Raw genomic sequence first — 19,346 nt, 5'->3', positions numbered from 1 at the left:
TATGTCTTAGGGCAGTAGAGAACATGGTTAAGAAGGATTCTTGTTGTCAAATGCATGTTTACTGGCAAAGATGGTGTCAGGTTACAGGGGCGATATTAATGAACTTGTTAAACAGGCTGTAGAAACTACTGACTCGGCACTGCTTTTTCTCAGCCCCCTGACCCCTCATTTTTCACTGAGCTTGCTTCGCTTTAACCGAGCTTCTTGCTTTGCTTTGCCGTGTGAACTCTGGCTTGACTTTGTCTTTTTTGTTTGCTGAACTATAGACTGACAAAAAAGAAAAGGAGAGAGACCACTTGTCATCCAGCTTCTCAGCCAGCTTTAAAGGAGGTCATTTTTCTTCCAACCCCAAAGCTAGATCACCAGCTCCCTCTCCAGTTTGGTAAGCCAAGTACATGCTTAGCTGGAGGTTGAGCTATAGGCAGCTCTGTTTTATTAATTAAATGTGAAACAGTGCAAACTTACTTGGTGATGTAGATGTTTTCTCTCTGCAACAAAGGAAAGACAGTCCTGCTTTTAGATAAGTATTACTATTGCTTTGAGGAAGGGAATGGAGGAGGAAGATGCCTGGTTTCTTCCCTCTTTGCTGGGCTCAGTTGCTCACACATCTGGAGAGCTGCAGGGAAGCATATTGCATGAAAGCTAGTTGGGTGCTCCAGCAGTCCTGCATGATAGCAGAGAAATAGAGAAGTTGTTTTATTTTTAGCTATTGTAGTTGTAGAAGTGATACAGGTGGTGTCCAGCAGAACATATCTGATAGTAATTGTCACTCTTTGGTTACACAGGCATGCGTCAAAGTCTTTGCCCTTTTTGCCTGGCACACCCAAGCAGATAACTTCCCCACCTGGTTCCTCCAAAGTTACCTCTGCTCAGGCACGTCCTCCTTCTCCTGGCAACATCCGGCCAGTCAAAAAAGAGGTCAAACCAGAGAGTGAGAAGAAAAGACCAGAAAAGGAGGTTGAAAAGGCCACTGAGGAGAGGACAGAAGAGAGTAAAGGAACTTCAGTAGGTGCTGGAGAATCTGCAAGTCAGGAAGACCTTGCTGCCCAGACAGAGGTCCCTCAAGGTAAGGAGAGATCCTCCTTTACGTTAAGGAATGTCTGAGAGTCTCTTATGTTCTTCCCTTCTTTTCTCTGAAACAGCGTAGCTTGCAGTAGTTTTCTATCAAATGTTAGTCTAAGTTCTTCAGAATGTTCCTACAGATGTATGTTTATTGTGAGGAAAGTGTAAACTGGTTGAAGTCCTCCTGCTTGTGACAGTCAAAACAACATGCAGACCTGCCTCGTGCCATGTGGCTTCACAGCCCTCTTCTCTGCCATTTTGGACCGGGATTTTGTCCCTCACAGCTTCTGTTCAAACTGTTGAAGTAGAATAATAATGATCTGAAGACTAATGGTACAGGAAGCCATCACAATAAGGTAGTGTGAGCAGTGAGAATGTCCAGCTCTGCTAGACACTCAGTATGGTTGTGCTGATAACACTGCCAGCTTACCTATAGTATTGCAAGAGTACCACATTGTGGGAGAGATTAGCAGGATAAAATGGAATGCAGAGGAGAACCAAGAAGAGTAAAGAGCAACAGGCAGAATTTTTCAGGGAAAAGGAGTTATTTACAAAAACCTCACAAAACAAAAACAAACCAAAAAACCCCACACCAACCCTGAAAAGCAGCAAGGCAGAAAAGGGTGTACACACAAAATAAAATAATTATCATAAAGTGTAGGAAGGGCAAAAGGTAAATCTGAAAATGAAAAATGTAAATTTTGTTCTAGCAGACATTTTAGTCCATTGTAAACATGGCATAAACTAACTGTCTCACAGATGGGATAGAATGGTCATTGTGATCACTGTGATTCCCAGGTCGGCTTACTTAGGATTCTGAATTTAAAATTCATAGACTCCCCTGTGATTGTCTTTCAGAAAACTGTTTTAAGTATTAATAATCCTGCATTTAACTGCAAGATGTGTAGTTGGGGAGTTTTGTTCTGCAAGAAGACCTGATGTGAATTGTTTTCTTTTGTTCTAATAAGTCTGTTACTGTAGTACCAGTCTGATACACAGGTTCTACCACACAAGGTGCAACCCCACAAAAAGCTAGATATTTACAATAGTAAAAGGATGCATGTGTTGGCCGTGGGCCTGTAAAGAAGATAAAATTGCCATGTTAGCATGGGTTTTCACTCCTCTTCTGATAAAAGGAAGCAGGCAAAAGGTGAAGAAGAAAGCTTCCTTTTAAAAGCATTTCAGGGATACCACTGAGATAATTGCAAATGTTTACAAGTTGTAGTTCCCCAGTACAAGGTGCAGACCAGAGAAACATCATCATGCTTGTCTGAGAGTTTAGGTCAGGAGGAAGAGAGGCTCAGCTTCTTTGCAGAGTCAGACAATTGAGTTTGTGACAAGGTCACTTAGTAGGGAAACAGGTTATGTGTGATAAAAATATTCAAAAGTAAAGTAGTTTTTATTCACAGCAAAGAAACAAGTAGTGAAGAGGGGCAAAGGAGAAGGACCCTATAGTCAAAGTGGTGAGCAGCACTTTGGATGTCGTTTGCCAGAGCTAGAGGAAGTGATGGTTTGAGACCAACGACTGAGACCTCAGGCGAAGCGTTTTACATGTGAGGTTAGAGGACAGGCTTTGTACTGCAGATGGAGGCCCAAAACTTAACCACTGGTTGAATGCAAGAATCGAGAGAGGAGCTAGAGGGACGTTGCTGATTCTCCTAGGTCTGTGTGGCAGGTGAACGTAGCTGATTTCTGCCAATTAACTGAACTGGCCTTTAACCCGCCTGGCTCAGCTACCTGCTAGCTGTGTAGTCACAGGAGCCAGGAGGTCAGCAGGTCGCTGATGGAGCTATTCAAGCTTTTGCAGGCAAATTTCACATGGCTACTAGTAACAATGAAGTTTTAAAGGTATTTTGGGTGTGCCTGTGCAAGCTGCTGTCATCTTTTCTGACAGCAGGGCAGGTGTGCATTAAACAGGCTATTTGGTACGCTGGCAGCTTCAGCAGCTGAAGCAAGAAGTGAGCCCCAAGCAGCACAGAGCTGCACTCCCTTCAGGAGTGAAAGCCATGCCTTGGTCCATGTTAGTAAATTAAAAAGGGCTGAGGTGCAGGAACTCTCTCATTTATGCTGTTTAACTATTACAACCAGGCTCTCTGGTATGTTTCTGATCCAGGTTGTAATTGCAGCCCCACATTTTCTTACCTTCTGTCCCCAAGGCTACTAAAAGCATAGCTCTAAAGGCCTCCCAATTTTTAGAGTGATCAAATTACTTGCCGCCTTATATTTGACCATCCTAGAATTTTCTAAGTTCACAGCTACATCTTGGAGGTTAGCCCAGGCCTAGACTGTTCCCTAGGGGTGGACTGAATACCTGTTTTGGTAATGTGAGAGAGTAGTGCTCTTGCCGAGGCTAAACTGTGCCAGCTCACCTCAGGGCTAGAGAACAGGCCCTGGCACTCTTTAAATTACTGGTGTACATGTATCATTTGAATTCAAGGTGAAAGCCCTGCAGCAGTTATAGAAAGACTTGCATAATCTTTGCTTGATAGAAGAAGAGAGCAGAGAGGTCAGCAGATACGAGCATTCAGCACAGAGAAAGCAGATTAATTTCTGTTTGTATATATGATGAGGTGTAGAAGGGGGGAATTGGGGAGGAAACTCCTCTTAGAAGTTGTTAGTGAGGTGAGGAAAATGCTGTAACATCCCAAAGGGTGGTTAGAAATGTAGATTTAAAATCATGTCCTGGCTGTTCCTGATGACTTGTTTTACATGTATCTTCCCAGGATCAGAATCTGATTCCATTGACAGTTCAAAGTCTTCCCTCTCCATGCTTGTCTGTGTTGCCAGGTGTGATTGTCCTGGGAACGCTTCCTTCAGTTAGCTTGGGTGTTGGTAATGGTCCCTGGCCTCTAGAGAAAAAAGTGCAGTTGAGGTGCTCTGTACCTGTGCTAGAGAATGCCAGGCAAACTTACGGAAATGTGAACTAGTGTTTTACTTGAGGAAAAACCGGTAACACCTTCTCTACTAGGTGGCCAAAGCTGGTCCTGGATAAAGAATTTATATGAAGACACTATTAAGGTTTGAATACAAGCCATAGTTCACCAATAGTGGCAAAGCTTGTTAAGAAGCTGTGTTCCAGTCCCACGAGTTGGCTCCGGTTGGAGTAACTGCAAAATTGATGGTAGTTTGTGTCCTACCCCTATTGCGGATCACTTCAGACAGTTGATGTTTGAGAGAGCTAAGTCACCAAAAGTGACTGGCCTGTCACCAAAAAGTCTGTCTCTGCTCTTCAGGTGTAGACTATCAGACAGAAGAAAATAGAATATCACAATGTTTCATTTCTGCTTGCTGGATAGAATTGGATAAACTTAAATGTGATGGTAGGGACTTGTTGAGTCAGCATAACTCCTGTTGAGCCACCTCTCAGAATTTGTTCTTCTGACAGAAAAGTTGACTTAACCCTTCAGCTTCAGCTGCTTTTGCATATCCTGTAAATGCAAGCTTCCCTTAAGGAATATGAACCCCTAGCATCCAGAAATTTCTTTCTCCTCTGAATCATTTATAAAACCACATAAGCTTGAAAATATTTATGGAGTATTTGAAACTATGTTCTGCTCCTTTCAAGAGAGTGTCGTCTTGGCTACTGTGTCTGTACAAACTAGTTTTCCTTCCCATCTGTTTCAGCAGTCAGCCCATCCCTACCTTCTGCTCCACCAGCTCTTTCTCCACCTCCAGCCCCGACAAAGACCTCTGCAGGTACAACTGACCCTGAAGAAGCAACAAGGCTGCTGGCTGAGAAGAGGCGCCTTGCCCGTGAGCAGCGGGAACGGGAGGAGCAAGAAAGGAAGGAGAGAGAAGAGCTTGAAAGGTGACTCTAGACCTCTGTAGTGGAGAAGACCTGTTTTCAGCAGCCTCCTAGCAGCTTCCTGTGTATATTCTATGTTTATTCCTGTGTATATTCGGAGAGAGCAGATCCTTGCTGTAGTGATTCATTGCTTCCTCAGAGATTAACAAAGCTATACTCGTTTGTTCCAGCTAGGGATCTCCGCACAGCTGTTTGCAACTTTGGGATATTGTCTCTTACTTTGAATTGTAATATCTCTACCATGTGTTTAGGTGTCCAGCAGCTATGATAAAGCTCTTTTTTCTCATTTAAAATCAAGAACCCCAACAGTTTGGGAGCGTAATTGATGTTATGTCTCATTTGCTAGTAGAAAATTAGTAGCCCATCTGGATACTTATGAATGTGGCTATAAGACAAGTGGAGCGCCTTTTTAGAGGGATGCCATGCCTCTGGAATTTGTGAGAGTTCTTCAACAACATTGCTGAACATAAGAGCAAGGCAGAGCCAGTTAAAATAGCCTGGCTTTGCAAAAGGCTCACAACATGGTCCCTTTCAAAAAGGGGTTTTAAAGAAAATAAGCTGCTGTGGCATAAGAGTAATATGGTGAATAAATACTAAGACTGAAAGATCAAAAACAAAAGGTAAAGAATAATCCGCTTTCACAGCAAAAGGAGTTGTGGCCACTGAGGGAATGCTGGTCTTCAGTGAGATAAAGCAGTTGTGAAGAGTTTCAGGCCTATCTTATATTGCTGAGATAGAAAATGGAAGCTGAATTGCAATACTGCTAAGCATAAAGAAATTCATATAAGGAAATATTCCTAACTTAACTCATGTGGTAGTCACAGTCTCTGGGCTAATTATTTCTGAATGGAGAGTTCTCATTTGGAGTTGAATATGCGAAAGTATCAGGTGAATCATGGTCAACAAAATGAACTGTTGTGAGTTACTGGAAAAGGAGAACATGAAAATGTCATTCTGAACTATCCAAGGTGAATCCGTTTCTTGAATAATGAGTTTTATGAGATATTTTTTGAGATGGTAAACTCAGTAAAACTAGGAAAATAAGTGCAGACAGACATCAAGGAAGATCACAAGTATAGAACAGTTCCTGTATGAAAATCGACTGAACAAGTGAGGATTCTTCAGCTGGGAAGACCATCTTCCCTCTCATTCTGAGTGGGGAATATAAGCTACAAAATCCTAAGTAACTTGAGTAACATCAAAGGTGAAGGGGAAAAGTTATTCACTTCCATATTACAAGGGTGAGGGGGGCATTAAGTGAAGTTAGGAGGTAACGTTCAAAAATCAGCAGAATTACATACTCTTTTTCTTTAAATTCAGGAGTCATTGGCACAAGATAAAGGGGGGTGCTGAAAATTTGTACTATTTCAAAATATGATAAAATTAAATTATGGAATGAAGTGTTTTGCAAGATGCATTAAAGTCAGTGATACTGTTTCTGATTCAGAAAGTACCTGAGTCTTAGATAGTGGAAGCCAGGCATGTGCTGGAGAAGTATTGGTACTGCCTTGAAAAGTTTTTATGTTCTACAGAGCTTCACCATTGGCCCCTGCTGGAAACAGAATGGGCAACTTGGCTTGACCTAGTTCAGGTGTTTTGATGCTCTTATGAATGAGAGTAGTGCAACCTTTATCCATATGTTCTGTAGTGCTGGTGTCTTGGGTCAGGAATCTGGTGGTCTGGGGTTTTTCCCCTCCTTTTTATACTGATTTTTCTTATGCTTGTTTCATGATTGCAGGCAAAAGAAGGAGGAGCTGTCACAGAGGATAGCTGAAGAAAGAGCTCGCCGAGAAGAGGAAGAAGCTCGCAGGCAGGAAGCGGAAAAACAACAAAAGGATGCAGAGGAGGAGCGGGAAAAGGAGGAACGGCTGCGCCGACAGGCAGAAGAGAAAGAACAGAAGGAGAAAGAAGAGATGGAGCGCATTCAGAAACAAGTATGCTCCCCTCCTGGAATTTCTGTGCCAGTCTGATTGGAAGCAAAGTGAATGAAGCAACACTTCTTATGCAGTACCTAGATCAGAAGAATATCTAAAATTTAAGTGCTATATATAAAGTGAATAGGGTTGTGGTAGAGTTCATTCCATACAGTGGTTCAAAGAGTAAAGATATTTCTTCTTGACAAAAACATATGGTAGGGAGTTGAGTTTCACTTAGTTGTTTTTTTTTTTTCTCTCCTGTAGAGTTTGTTTATTTAGAACAAATCCTTTCCTGTTCCTGACAAATTGTGATGGAAAAATCAGTAGAGCTGTATTGGGAGATTTTAATAAATGGTGTTATACCAGAGAACTTTGTCCCCACAGTTATAGAAGGTCTAAATGCTAAGATAACTAACTATTCAGAGTGTTGGAGACATAGCACTGTTGAGTTCTAATCCTATTCCCAATATTGCTTTTGTGTGGGGCTAGTGGGAAGTGATAGGTTTTGATCACTTTAATCAAGCCAAGGAGAACCTTTGCCTGATGCAGTCTTCCTGAAATCAGAGCAGCTCCTCAAGAGACATCAGAGTAAATAAATCAAAATACAATTTTTTCAAGTGTTCTCATTTTTGATGGGCATGATGTTGGTTTACTGGCTTCAGGCAAGGCTGTGGGAAGCATTTTGGATAGGATTCTTCTCACACATGCTCTTACTTTGTGCATGTGCTTTCTCACCCCCAAAATTCAGCACTTCAGTCTGCCTCATAAACATTACATGTGTGCTTCTGGAAAATAAATGTTTAAGGGATTGTGTTAGCTAATACAGCTTAGAAACTGCAGTTTTCTTTTCTAGAAGACGTATGCTGCTTTCTTTGAAATGCTAAACTGAGGTATGTTCCCAGTTTAGCACTCAGATAACACATGGCCAAGTTTTTTTGGATGTTACAGCCTTAGCAAAGGAACTGTTGTAGTAGTGTCACTGTCAGGGAGCAAGGCCTGTCTACAAGTGCATTCCAGACAAGTTTTACATTTAATCAAAAAAGCAGGAATGGAAAGCTTGTGGAAATGTACCAGTGGCTGTTTGTCCCTGGTCTCATTAAGTGACGACTCTGGCCAAATAAAATAGTCTACTGCTTTTGTTTGACTTAAAAAAAAAAAAAAAAAGAAAAGAAAAAAAATCCACCACTCAAAACATGACTGTCTTGAATACTGTCCTGGCTGCTGTTTTAATGCTGAAGGTTAGGACATGTATTCCTCATTTGTCATCTGGTGTGCTTTCATGCGCATGCCCCAGACAAGGCACAGAACCAAATATGATGCCCATTGTTGAGTTATGTATCTCTTAATGTTACGCAAAACATGGAGATTAATCAAGAAATGTGCAAGTCAGTCTGAAAAGATTGTTGGTGACTTGTAAACACCAAAAGTGTCTTTTCAGGGTGTTAGATATGCATAGCTAAGCAGACATCAGTGTAAATCTGTCCTTAAGTACTAAATTATTTCTCACTTTTTCTTCTACCATCAACTCAGAAAGAAGAGGAAGCTCGTCTACGGGAAGAGGCAGAACGAATTCGATTAGAACGTGAAAAGCATTTCCAAAGAGAAGAGCAAGAGCGCCTGGAAAGGAAGAAGGTAACTCAGTACATGCAGAGAAACTGCAATTCACTTTGCCTTAGCAGTTTGCTTCCACCTCAGCTGTAGAAAGTTATCCAAGATATAAATGTGCCCTCAGAAAAGCCGCTGTCCTCATCTGCGTAGCCTGATGTGAAAGTGAAGGGAATATTGCCAACAGTAATAAAATAATTCATCTTTTTGCAATAAACAAATGCAAGTGATAAATGACAGGCAGTTGTGGTTTGGGAGAGATGTTTTTAAATTAATGCCAGCAAAATTATTTTACCCCTTTATATCTCATTGTAGAGGCTTGAGGAGATCATGAAGAGAACTAGGCGTGTAGAAGCTGTAGATAAGGTCAGTGCTGCTACATAATGTGTAAATATAGGGCATGTTTCACTTCTTTAGTGCCATTTTTAATTTGCAAAACTGTGCTTCCTTTGTAGAAACCTAGCGACCAGCAAAATGGACATATATCAAAGGCAAACGTTACTGGAGAAGCAGGTATTGTGTTTAACTGTGCCCTGCGCACAATCAGTGAATAAACATCTACTGAGCATGATGAATTGAGATGCAGTTCTGAAACTTTGCATGCTAATTGTGTTAAAGAAAACCATGAGAGGGGTATAACTGAAGTTTTAGCAAACATTATTTAGCCTTTCCATATAGGTAGTTAGCCATTACTAAATGAATCAGCTGTTTTTAGCAACTTTGTCACATTGGTGTTTAAGGAGAGGGGGTTGCTCACCAAGTTTAATTATTTGTAAAGTGAAAAGAAACATTCTCTTTTGATTCTGATCACAAAAGAAGCTGATTCTATAGTTTCTTTTGCATAGTATTACAGATGTGGTTGTTGCAGATTTATTCCATTTTCTTAAAGGGTTATTTCACCTTAATCATCAAAGCAAACTGTTCATTATCCAAACATGTCCCTCTGATTTCTCTCTTCCACACCTGCTCCCTTACTCACTTGGTCATAATTTCTATTTGTTTCAAAATTCAGCTCCTACAAAAGCTGAGTCTCCCTGTCACACCCACACTTTGTCTTCCCTTCTATTCTGTTTCCTCTATCTTTTTTTTTTCCCCCCTCCTCATCATTTTAGGTAAAGTTTTATATAACATTTTAATACTTACAATGAAGGAAGCAAAATGTAGCCTATATTCCACAATCACTGAGTATGAATTAGCAGTATATAAAGATACTGAAGTCAAGCTATCAAATGGCTTATCCTATTGTAGCATAACATATTAAATTACATTAATCTTTAGTTTTCTTTTGTGTTTTGAGTTGAGTAATGTGGAGAACAAGTAACAGCACTGGCTGTGTGTACTGCTTTTTTTATGTTTAAAGTGAATGCTATAATTAGTACTGCTAGGAAACCTTTTCTTGAAGGTTTCATTATGTGCTTGAAAGTTACTTGTTTACATACTATCTTAGGGGGAAAAAAAGTTTGGGAACTGCTAATACAGAATGCATCTGGGGTGCCATCTTTTGCTGCAGGCACTGTTGAAGGTGCTATAAACCACTTAATTCTTGAAACTATAAATGGCTTTATAACCTGTGGCTAGTGCTTTCCTGCCCAAGGTGGAAGAAAAGTAGTCAGTTTTCTAAAGCATAGGAGAATTTAGACCTCCATTTCCCCAGGCCCAAGGAAATGCTGGAGCCCTTGAGAGATTGGATAAAGAGAAAACTGCCCTCACCTTCAGGGCTGCTCTACTATTTGACTTTGCTTTAACTAGATATGCTGTTGAGTTAAAGGTATGACTTCACGGACATATTTCAGACAAATCTGACTTCACATGTTATGCTCTAAAAGACTTCTGACTATACACAAATGGTGGGGGTTTTTTCTTCCAATTTTACTGTTTGGCAAAATATGAGGAGGCTTTTGTGGGCATGGCCAAATCACAATGAAACAAAATTTGTCACCTTTTTGTTATTTGTTTGGCCTCTGCTTCAAAACAGGAGATAACTCTGCCTTTCCAAAGCAGAACAACTTTCTTCTGTTTTTATCTTTTAAATGTTAAAACCAGTGTATTTTGCTCTTGTTTTACTTGTAGAAGCACAGAAACCTGGATTGCTAACACCTTCATGTAAAAACTTGCAGATCAGACTAAGTCATTTGGTATCAAAGACTTCATCCCAAGCATTTAGAGCATAGCAAACCAAGAGCAGCTGAAGGAGGGTACCCTCAGATGAGGTTTTGGGTAACAGAGAAATGTGTCCAAGCCTATGAGTACTAAATTATCCTTGTGATTATTGTAACAGATGCTAGTGTGGGTGGGGTGCAATTGCTTCCTTTTACTGAGCTCTGTATGAATTAGTGTGATTAGGTACAATGCAGAAGGCTGTAGCTGAGCCAAGCCAATAACATCTATCTCATAGTCTTTGGATGAGGCATAAGGATACTCTTAATTTTTTGTTGCACTCTACAGCATTTTATAGTAGTGATTTGGTACGTGTTGAAAGAAATGTCCTTCCCATGAGATTCTTTTCCTCTTGATTTCCTTTTTGGGTTACAGTCAGTAATCAACCCAGGAACCAAAAAATACCGGTGTGTAGAACTGATGTCCCAGTGTTCTCCTATTCTATTCTCTATTGCTGCTTGAAAAGAGCCAGCATAGTATTTTGTCAGTTACAGACCTGTTTTGACCACTGGCTTGTGTGTTGGAATTGTGTATACCATTGTAAAATGGTTATTCTTGTCCATAAAGCTATAGCTTTGAAATCTGTGGGATTTACTTGGGACCTGAAACAGGGCTTGTGTGCCTAAAAACTTGGCAAAGGATGTGGGGCTGGGGGAGGGAGGGGTGTGGGAACTCTTTTTTTTTTTTTTTAAACTGTAGCTTGCCTTGACTGTGCTGTCTTTTGTAGGAAATGTTTTATCCTAATCTGCAGGTAGATAATGTTGCTTGGTTTTAGAAAAAACTGTCTTCTAGTCATAACCAGTCCTGCATCTCCCTTAGAACCTACAGGAGGACCTCAGCTTCAGCATGCAACGCAATCTCCACACAACGGGAAACCCGTCACCTCCACGTGTGTGATTGTTTCACATCAACCCCCTGTAAACCTGGATGGGTAAGAACACTGCTAAGTATTGGAGGGTGTTCAGAGGATGAGGGCTACTAGAGTAATAAATTATTTTCAGATCCATGTATCCATTAACTAAATGAGACACAGCTGTTCAATCTGCCTTGTTTCCTGTTTGTTTTTATATTTTCCTGTGTTCAGAGAAGAACTTTATCATCTTTCACTTAGCAGTAACCCATTTTTGCCAACTGCTAGGGAAGAATTTTGTAAAAATATCGCATGTTCTTTAGAGTGTTTGGAACAATGCGGTGTTTGCCAGCAATTATTACATAGATTGAAACTTAATGGAACAGGCAAATTTTTTCTGTTCCTTTCCATAAACTAAGCTTCATAAAAACCACTCTGGATTTGCAGTGCTAGTTGTCTTGATTGGAATAATGAACACTGTTTTCAGCCTAGATGTTTCAATTTCTGACCTGCTTGAAGTCTTAGCAAGTTTTGCTTATTAAGCAAAAATCCCTCATGTGAGATACAGAATTACTCATTTTGGCTTTGCATGTAAAAAAAAAAAAAGCAACAAACCTTTGTCCTCTATAAGGAGAATTTGGGGAGGCAGATATTTAATGTTGGGAGCTCTCTAGCCATGAAGCAAATCACTTGGGCTTTGAGAAATTGTTGAAATGCTTGAAACCTCGGTGTTGAACCAAGTGAAATCTGTTCCATAAGCATGAGCTGTCAGTTATTTCAACTTCAGTAAGGCAGAAAGCCAAATAATCCCTTAGTCCTTTCATGTTTTATGCAGGCAGTGCCAGAATATGCATGGAAAAACTTGAATGTGGGAAGCCATCACGCAGTCTGTAATGGGCTGTATGCTTCAGGGTGTGATTGGCACTAATTGAAGGAGGAATTTGCCCCCTCTCTGTCCCTCCGTATGCCTGGGGGATCTTAGCCTGCTGTCGTGATGACAAGGGTGCTCCTGCTGAGAGAAGTTCTGTCAGTGGCACTGAGCCGCATTGGATGAGCTGCATGGAGCTGCCTCATAATTGTCTTGGGCAGCTATTAAATGTTAATCACTGCCAGCCTTATATGCACCTTGATGTTTGTGATATAAAACATGCGATGCTGATGAATGCTGTCATGTAGCATTATAATCCGTGTGGAAGGAACCTCAGAATGGCCAAAGCGAAGAATGAATAAATGAGATCGAAGAACATCAACAAAAGTAGGAAGTATGTATAAGGCTGTGGAAGGGGAAGCTGGTATGCCCGATTTGGGTGTGGAGTGACTCTACTTTATAGAGGTACATCCACAGTGACTGGGAAGGCAAAGGCTGAAGCGCTTAGGAGCATCCCCATGTAAGCTTAGCCCAGGCAGTCTGAAAAACCATTGTAAGGAGTAGATAGCAGCACAAATTTTATCACATGGTAAAAGCCACAGGTGCCAACAGCACTGCTACTGCATCTCATGTGCCATGGTTGTCTGGCATCTAGATGTACCTGATACTGCAGCACACACAATAGCAACGTGTGGAGATGGTCTCTTGTGTGAGAACCTCACTCCAGCCCCAAGAAAGATTTGGCTTTTGTCTGGAAAAGACTTGAGGATGTTTTAAGGACAAGATAGCTCAGATTTCTGACCAGAACTTAAAAAGGCTTTGCCTGTGGGACTTGTGGCACATGTGCCACAAGTATCGGTATTCCTACCTGTGTTTTAAACAAATGAACAACAATCACTTTTCCTTAGGCTTAAAGCTTCCTCACTTTGCATCATGAAAGAAAAAAGCAGACAATACTAGCTTGTGAATTGAGCTCTTTTACCATCTTAGTTGTCTGAGTTAAAATGACGTGTCTGAACACAAATATGACTTCTGTGGTATGTAGTTTTAAACGATGCTGCAAGTGTTTTGATTTTGCCATCTACGCTTGCTCCGAGTATCTTCTCCATAAGTAAATTTGGTTAAACAATTTAATGCTTGAATGCTAATGAAGAATAGTGAATTTTTTGGGGGGTGGGGGTAAGCAGGCAAGGAGTGACCTTGTATCTGACCTGTAAGTCTGTGGTGAGAAGCCTCATAACTTAACTTAAATGAAGACATTTCTCATATGGGTGTAGTACAATGGAAAGGGCAACACTAAATACATTTTTAAAATGGAGCGTACCATGGTCCATTTTTCATGGAGCAATTTTCCAGTTAGTAAAATACCTAGAATTACTAAGAAAACTGGTATTTCATGGATGCTACAGTACTACTAACAGCATGTTAACTTCTGGCTAGGCTCTGGGTTTTGGTGGGGTTGTTTTCCCAACAAATCAAAAAATGAATTTGAAACAATCATTTGACAATAAGATATAATATTAAAGTTTTTTCAAACTTTCTGTAAATTATAAAAGATTCCAACAAGATTTTTTCCCAGATTCTGATTTTTTTTTTTTTTTTTTGCTTTACTGAACAGTAGAATCCAGGAAGAAACAGTGATAGAAGTTGGAGTTGGATAACCAGTACAGCTACCTAATCTATCTCCCACTTGCAAATTTTGGCTTATTCTTTGCCCAAGTTAGATCCTGTTGCTGCTTCTCAGAAAGTTATTTCAGTACAGTGGTTTACATTAACAATCTTTTCCTTATAATACTTATCCTGTCACTCCATTTTTTTTCCTGAGTTGCTTTCTATAAATGCCTGCGGTGGGCCTCAGTGAGAGCAGTTCACCTCCTCTGTGTTGCTCCATCCTGCACAAAGGGAGCTGGGTCTGGGTAGATTAGATAACCAGTTTTTAGAAATATACATTTAGACAAGGTGACTGCCTCAATATCTTGGCCCTGGAAAAGGATGTTACTGAGTTCAAATTATTACATAGTGTTCATTGCTTAGTCTGTAGGATAGCACACTTGAAATTTGCTTTAGCACTACCTTCCCTTTTTTAGGCCTCCAGCTCCTCACTGCTGGCTGATTTCAGTGCTGTTGCCTCAGTGGATTAAAAATAAACACTGCTTCATTTAAATCATGCGAAAGTCTGGGGTTCATTTTGCTGTTAATGTCTATCTGTGACATGTCTGCAAAAATCATGTCTATAAATGAGATGACTGACATTGTCTTTCAGATCAGGAATAGCAGATGTGGAAATATTTCAGCACATTCCGAAAGCCTGAAAATCAGGTGGTTTTTTTTCTTATTCAGTGTTGATTTCAGATGGCTGATCAGGAAGACAGACATACTAAATTCTGGTCTTTTTTCTTTCTTCTTTACTCTCTTCAAATTCTTTACATATAGATTATGTCTGCACAGAGCTTTGGTTAAAACTGTCTACATCAGATGTAATTGTTGGTAGTTTTTAACTTTGTGGATCTTCCAGTTCCTTTAATTAAATTGTCTGCTTTTCTCTCAACTTCCTGTAGTCTATCTTGTTAATATTGACGTGACCAGTTCAAAATGGGAAGCTGCACAGATGCTTTTTTTTAGCTTCCATGAAGCTGTCCTTCAGATGCTTGCAAGACTGTTTTGTTTGGAAATGCACTCTGAATCTTGGGCAACCATTTTTTTTTAAATTATGTAGGTGTCTTGCTACAAGCATACTTATGGAATGTGTTACAATGCCAAAATTATCCAGTTCTTAGAAACATACCTGCAACGTTGTATCCCTGAAATGGGTATTGCGAGTGTTGTGCTGGACACTGAGACGTCACTAAGAATGTAACTTAAGACAGTAAGAACAGCTGTACCAGGTCAAAAATCCATTACTTTTGTGTGTTATTTGCTTTAATGCCCTGTAGCAGTCACTTAGGGAGAGAGTGTAAAGGAAAAAAAAAAAGGTAAGTACCAGGAGATCCTCTGGTCAATGAAGGGTTACTAAGCAGTGTGATCCAAATGCAACCATAGGCTCAAGCAGTCCCTAAGCTGCTAATTACCTGCAGCTGGAGGGTATACCAATCTCCTAGGAATTTGTCTAATCTCCTTTTGAGCTTATGGCCTCTAAGATGTCTAGTGGGATTAATTCCACAGTTCTGTTTTTCCCTTTGTTTCTTCTAAACTTGCTCCCCTAGTAATCTGGTGGAGCAAATAGTATAAAATATTAGAAGATTTTATAGCATAAAATACAGAAATTCATAGTTACTGTTGTTGCTTCTGTACCCCCTTTGTGGTTGTATAGACTCCCCTGAATGAAAAGACATCTTTCAAGTCTGTGAATCCTGCTCTCAGTATGTAGTGCTGGCAATGCGATGACAAATAAATAGGAAGAACTATTTATCTATGAAATCAGCTGATCATTAAAATCTGTTTGTAGAAGCAAGAGTCGTCTTTGTTGTACCAATGCTTGTTGAAGTACTATGCTATTTAATTTATGAGTGAGCAGTTGCTTTCTCCCAACCCTCTTTCTTTGCCCATCCATCAAACTTGCTGTGTTATCCTAGCTCTGGTAAGGTTATTGACAGTAGATGAGGATGAAATAAGTATGAGGATACCTTTATAGTGAATAATAACTGAATAACTACATTATAGAGCAGGTTTTATTAGTCCTAAAGCATTTCAGAGATTCTGCTTCTCATCCTACAGATTGTGGATCTCTGGCACAAAAGGGTGATGTGACTTGTGACCTCTCCCAAGGCAGCTGTCGGGATATCTGTGTCTGCTTTCAAACTCAGTGTAGTGAAACATACTTTTCACTTTGGATATGCTGAGCAAATTTCACAGATGAAAAAAAGGGGAATGCCTTTCTGAAAAAGAACTGGTGGTAGTTTGAAAAACTGGGAAAGGCTTGATATGAAAACCAACATGTCGTTCTCACGGGAAATCTGGGCTTTGGATAAAGTGTTGCTCCTTTCAAAAGAGCAATAATTATTTTCTGTCTTTTGGGAAGTACTGTAAAACAATTCTGTAATTGTTTGTGAAAAGTTGGACACCTAAAGAAGTCAGTAAATTGAAATAAGCCATATGCCAGTTACAAGCAGGTTGGGGTTTTTTTAAAAGACTGGTAAATATACTGTCAGGAGAAAATTAGCCTGTGAAACCAAGCCGCCTGCTTTGAAATGGCCTGCAGAAATTGATAGCCTAGTTTAAATCTAGGAAAATTGCATCTGAGCCTTTGTGGCTGAAGGATTGCCAAACAACCTGAACAGTTGTGATGTGGTTGGAATAGGTACCCAAGATTGTCAAGGTCTAACTGTTGAGGGCCTTAAGAAGCACCTGTGGAAGATCACATGATTTTTGAGTGTCAGTTGAGTACTTGCTCTTTCTCGGGGAGCTTATGGTCCTATGACTGTCATCCTGTGCACTAAAGTAGCACCTTAGTTTCTCCCCTCTGGCAAGGTAGCAAAGACAGCAGGATTTGGCAATATGGTGCCTCGTCAAAGGGTTGGGAGGGGAGGGGTGAGATGGTGAGACGTGATCATGTGCCTTCTCCAGAGAGTATGTGTAACTGGAGATGGTGGCTGTGCTTGTACAGCTCCTGACTGGGGGAGACGGACAAGAACCTGCTCGTAAGACATCTCTGTCACGTGGAAGATGGAAAAAGAAAGTGCAGATGGACATGAGGGGTGCTGGGAGGCATTTCTTGTGGCTTGGGTGTGATCAGTGGCAGGAGTGCAGAGTTGGATAGTGCCTTGGAAATAAGCCCCGAGAAGCTGTAGAGGAGGAGGGACTGAAAACTGCACAGGTAAGAGAGTGTTTTCTCGGCATGAGTGGCAGGGAGAAGAGGCTGCTCCAAAACTGGAGGCAGGAGGTGATCCAAGGAGTAACAAAAATGACAATGACCTTATCGAAGGGCAATTACATGGATTTGTAGTAAGAGGAAGGGTCTGGCAAAGGTTATGAAGGCTGAAAAAGATGTTAAAGGCTGTGAATTGCATCGCATGTGTGGCTCAAGATAGCAATGGCAGTGCTGCAGGGGTTTTCTTGCCGCTTCCCCTCGCAGTTGCTTCTCGGAACCACAGTGTCTGTAAAGCCCTGTGTAGTTCTGGGTATCGTGTAGCCACAGGTAACAACTGTCCTGTGTGTTTGAGGAGGCATCTCTGGTACCTGGCTGCAAACCCAGTTTTTCTACTGTGGTAGAAGCATAGTTTTGTTTTTACTGGCTAAAAGAATGCTCTGGATGAATGCAGACTTTTCCATTTGTAACATTGCTTTGAGGAGGACTATATTTCTGTTCTAGATGAAGTATATGATGAAATACCTATGTTTCTCTTTCAGCAATCTCAATCCAGAGAAAAATGCAAACGAAAACGGAATGTCTATGCAGAATGATAACTTTGAAGAGATCATAAACCTGCCTCTTGGTTCTAAACCATCCCGGCTGGATGCCATGAACAATGACGGAAGCAATAGTCCTGAAATTCCCTTGAATCCAATTCTAGCCTTTGAAGATAAGGGGACTCTTTTGCCTCAGGTAGATAGTGTTCAAACACATCAAACAGCAGGTAGGTTTGCCTTGGTTCATTAACTCTTGTAAAGTGTTGTAATTGACAGAGGACCTAGAGCTCTTAACTGATGTAAGTTGATGAATTTATGTGGTTTTTAACCCCCATGTCATTTGGGGAAAGGAGCGTATCGCCTCTTCGTAAAGCTGTGCATGCCGCGTGCGTACAGATGCTGTGCAAGTTACAGTGAAGCCTTGCCTTTTGAGGCGGGTTCCCAGTTACACTGCACTTTCTGCCACTTGAAGTTGCTTGAGAATGTTTGTCCTGTGCTTTCAAACAGCAACAGTGACAACTGCTGCTCCCAGCTCACGATCAGCAGTTGCGTTCCAGTTCTGCAAGCGCAACATCTGATAGGCACATGCGGAAGGGGGGCTGGTACCTACCTTCTGTGTAGAATTCTGGATGTACTTCCCTCATTGAGTTCTTGCTGACATTAATATTGAGGGATGGTTTGCAGCACGCTAGATTTTTCTGAATTGCATCACAGCTTTTAAAGGATGTTAGGTAAACCAATACTAACTTAGCAAATTAAATTGGACTACCATTTTCTTTTTCTGTGGCTAGCAAATGTAAGGATAATCATCTTACAATAAAATAATTGCATAAATGCATAGCATTTTGAAGTAAGCATTGTCACTCTTTGCTGACCTGTCATTTTTGATACCTTCTGTTGTAGAAGTGATCTGATTGTTTCTTCTGAAGAACCAAAGGTGATTATGAGCATCTCTGCAGTCTGTGGAGTTTCTTCCATGCTATGAAGGAGTGTGGGGGTTTTTTTCTCTCCAGTTTTTTAAAGATTTCTTGAATATCTTTTTTTGGAAGGACTTTAGTAAAACCAGCAGAAGAAGTGATGGGAATAGACTTGGATCACCTTTCTAATAGCTTTCATCACTAGAAAAATCATGCTTCATATGCATTACTTAATACGGCTTTTTCCAACAAGCTTTTTCTGTTAGTAAATGGATATTTCTGCATTCCTTAAGACACGAGACACTGGAATCTGAAAGCAGTGGGCTGATTTGGGTGGTGGGACTGATTCTTTTTTTAAAAAGGTGGGTGTTGGTTTAAAAAGCATCACTGTAAAATTGGCAAAGAATCTTTTACACTTTGTGGTTCTAATACTTGAAAAATAAATACCTCATTGCTCTACAAGTAGAGTTAATGGGGTGTTTTATTTAAACCTGTTGGTTTAAATATTGCAGAGAACTCTAATTATGGGGGCAAAGTATAGGCTTCTGTATCAGGTTCTTGTAAATGTAATTCCTACAGGGACATTCTGTAAATTGAGACGTCACTATGCTCTTCTCACATTTTCTCTAAAAACACAAAACAGGGCAGGTTTTAAAATGTGAAAATTTGAAAGCGTTATTTTTTCATGGACAAGAAGAAAACCTATTGTTCTCCTAGATGTATTTATGAATTTTGTTCAGTACAGAAATAAATCATTTAATTGAATAAATTAGAAAAATGTGGTAAAATGATACTGCAAACTTGATTTTTTTAGTTACAT

At 40.4% G+C, this 19,346-nt stretch overlaps 1 protein-coding gene across 1 annotated transcript in view; it reads left to right on the top strand.

The window, feature by feature from the left end:
- MAP7 (microtubule associated protein 7) overlaps nt 1–17,859 on the top strand; it is a gene marked incomplete at its 3' end in the record, with an annotated part of 112,246 nt that extends 94,387 nt beyond the window's left edge. The window contains exons 9-17 of the mRNA XM_081998393.1: nt 267–382; nt 786–1,066; nt 4,687–4,870; nt 6,606–6,801; nt 8,314–8,415; nt 8,704–8,754; nt 8,844–8,901; nt 11,338–11,476; nt 17,610–17,859. Of these exons, the coding sequence (XP_081854519.1) occupies nt 267–382; nt 786–1,066; nt 4,687–4,870; nt 6,606–6,801; nt 8,314–8,415; nt 8,704–8,754; nt 8,844–8,901; nt 11,338–11,476; nt 17,610–17,859 (1,377 nt within the window). The remainder of the gene's footprint in view (nt 1–266; nt 383–785; nt 1,067–4,686; nt 4,871–6,605; nt 6,802–8,313; nt 8,416–8,703; nt 8,755–8,843; nt 8,902–11,337; nt 11,477–17,609) is intronic.
- Nucleotides 17,860–19,346: the final 1,487 nt, after the last annotated feature.

The sequence above is a fragment of the Phaethon aethereus genome (assembly GCF_964289735.1).
Source record: "Phaethon aethereus genome assembly, chromosome: 3".
Classification (NCBI taxonomy): Eukaryota; Metazoa; Chordata; class Aves; order Phaethontiformes; family Phaethontidae; genus Phaethon; species Phaethon aethereus.
This window is presented reverse-complemented; position numbering and strand designations above follow the sequence as displayed.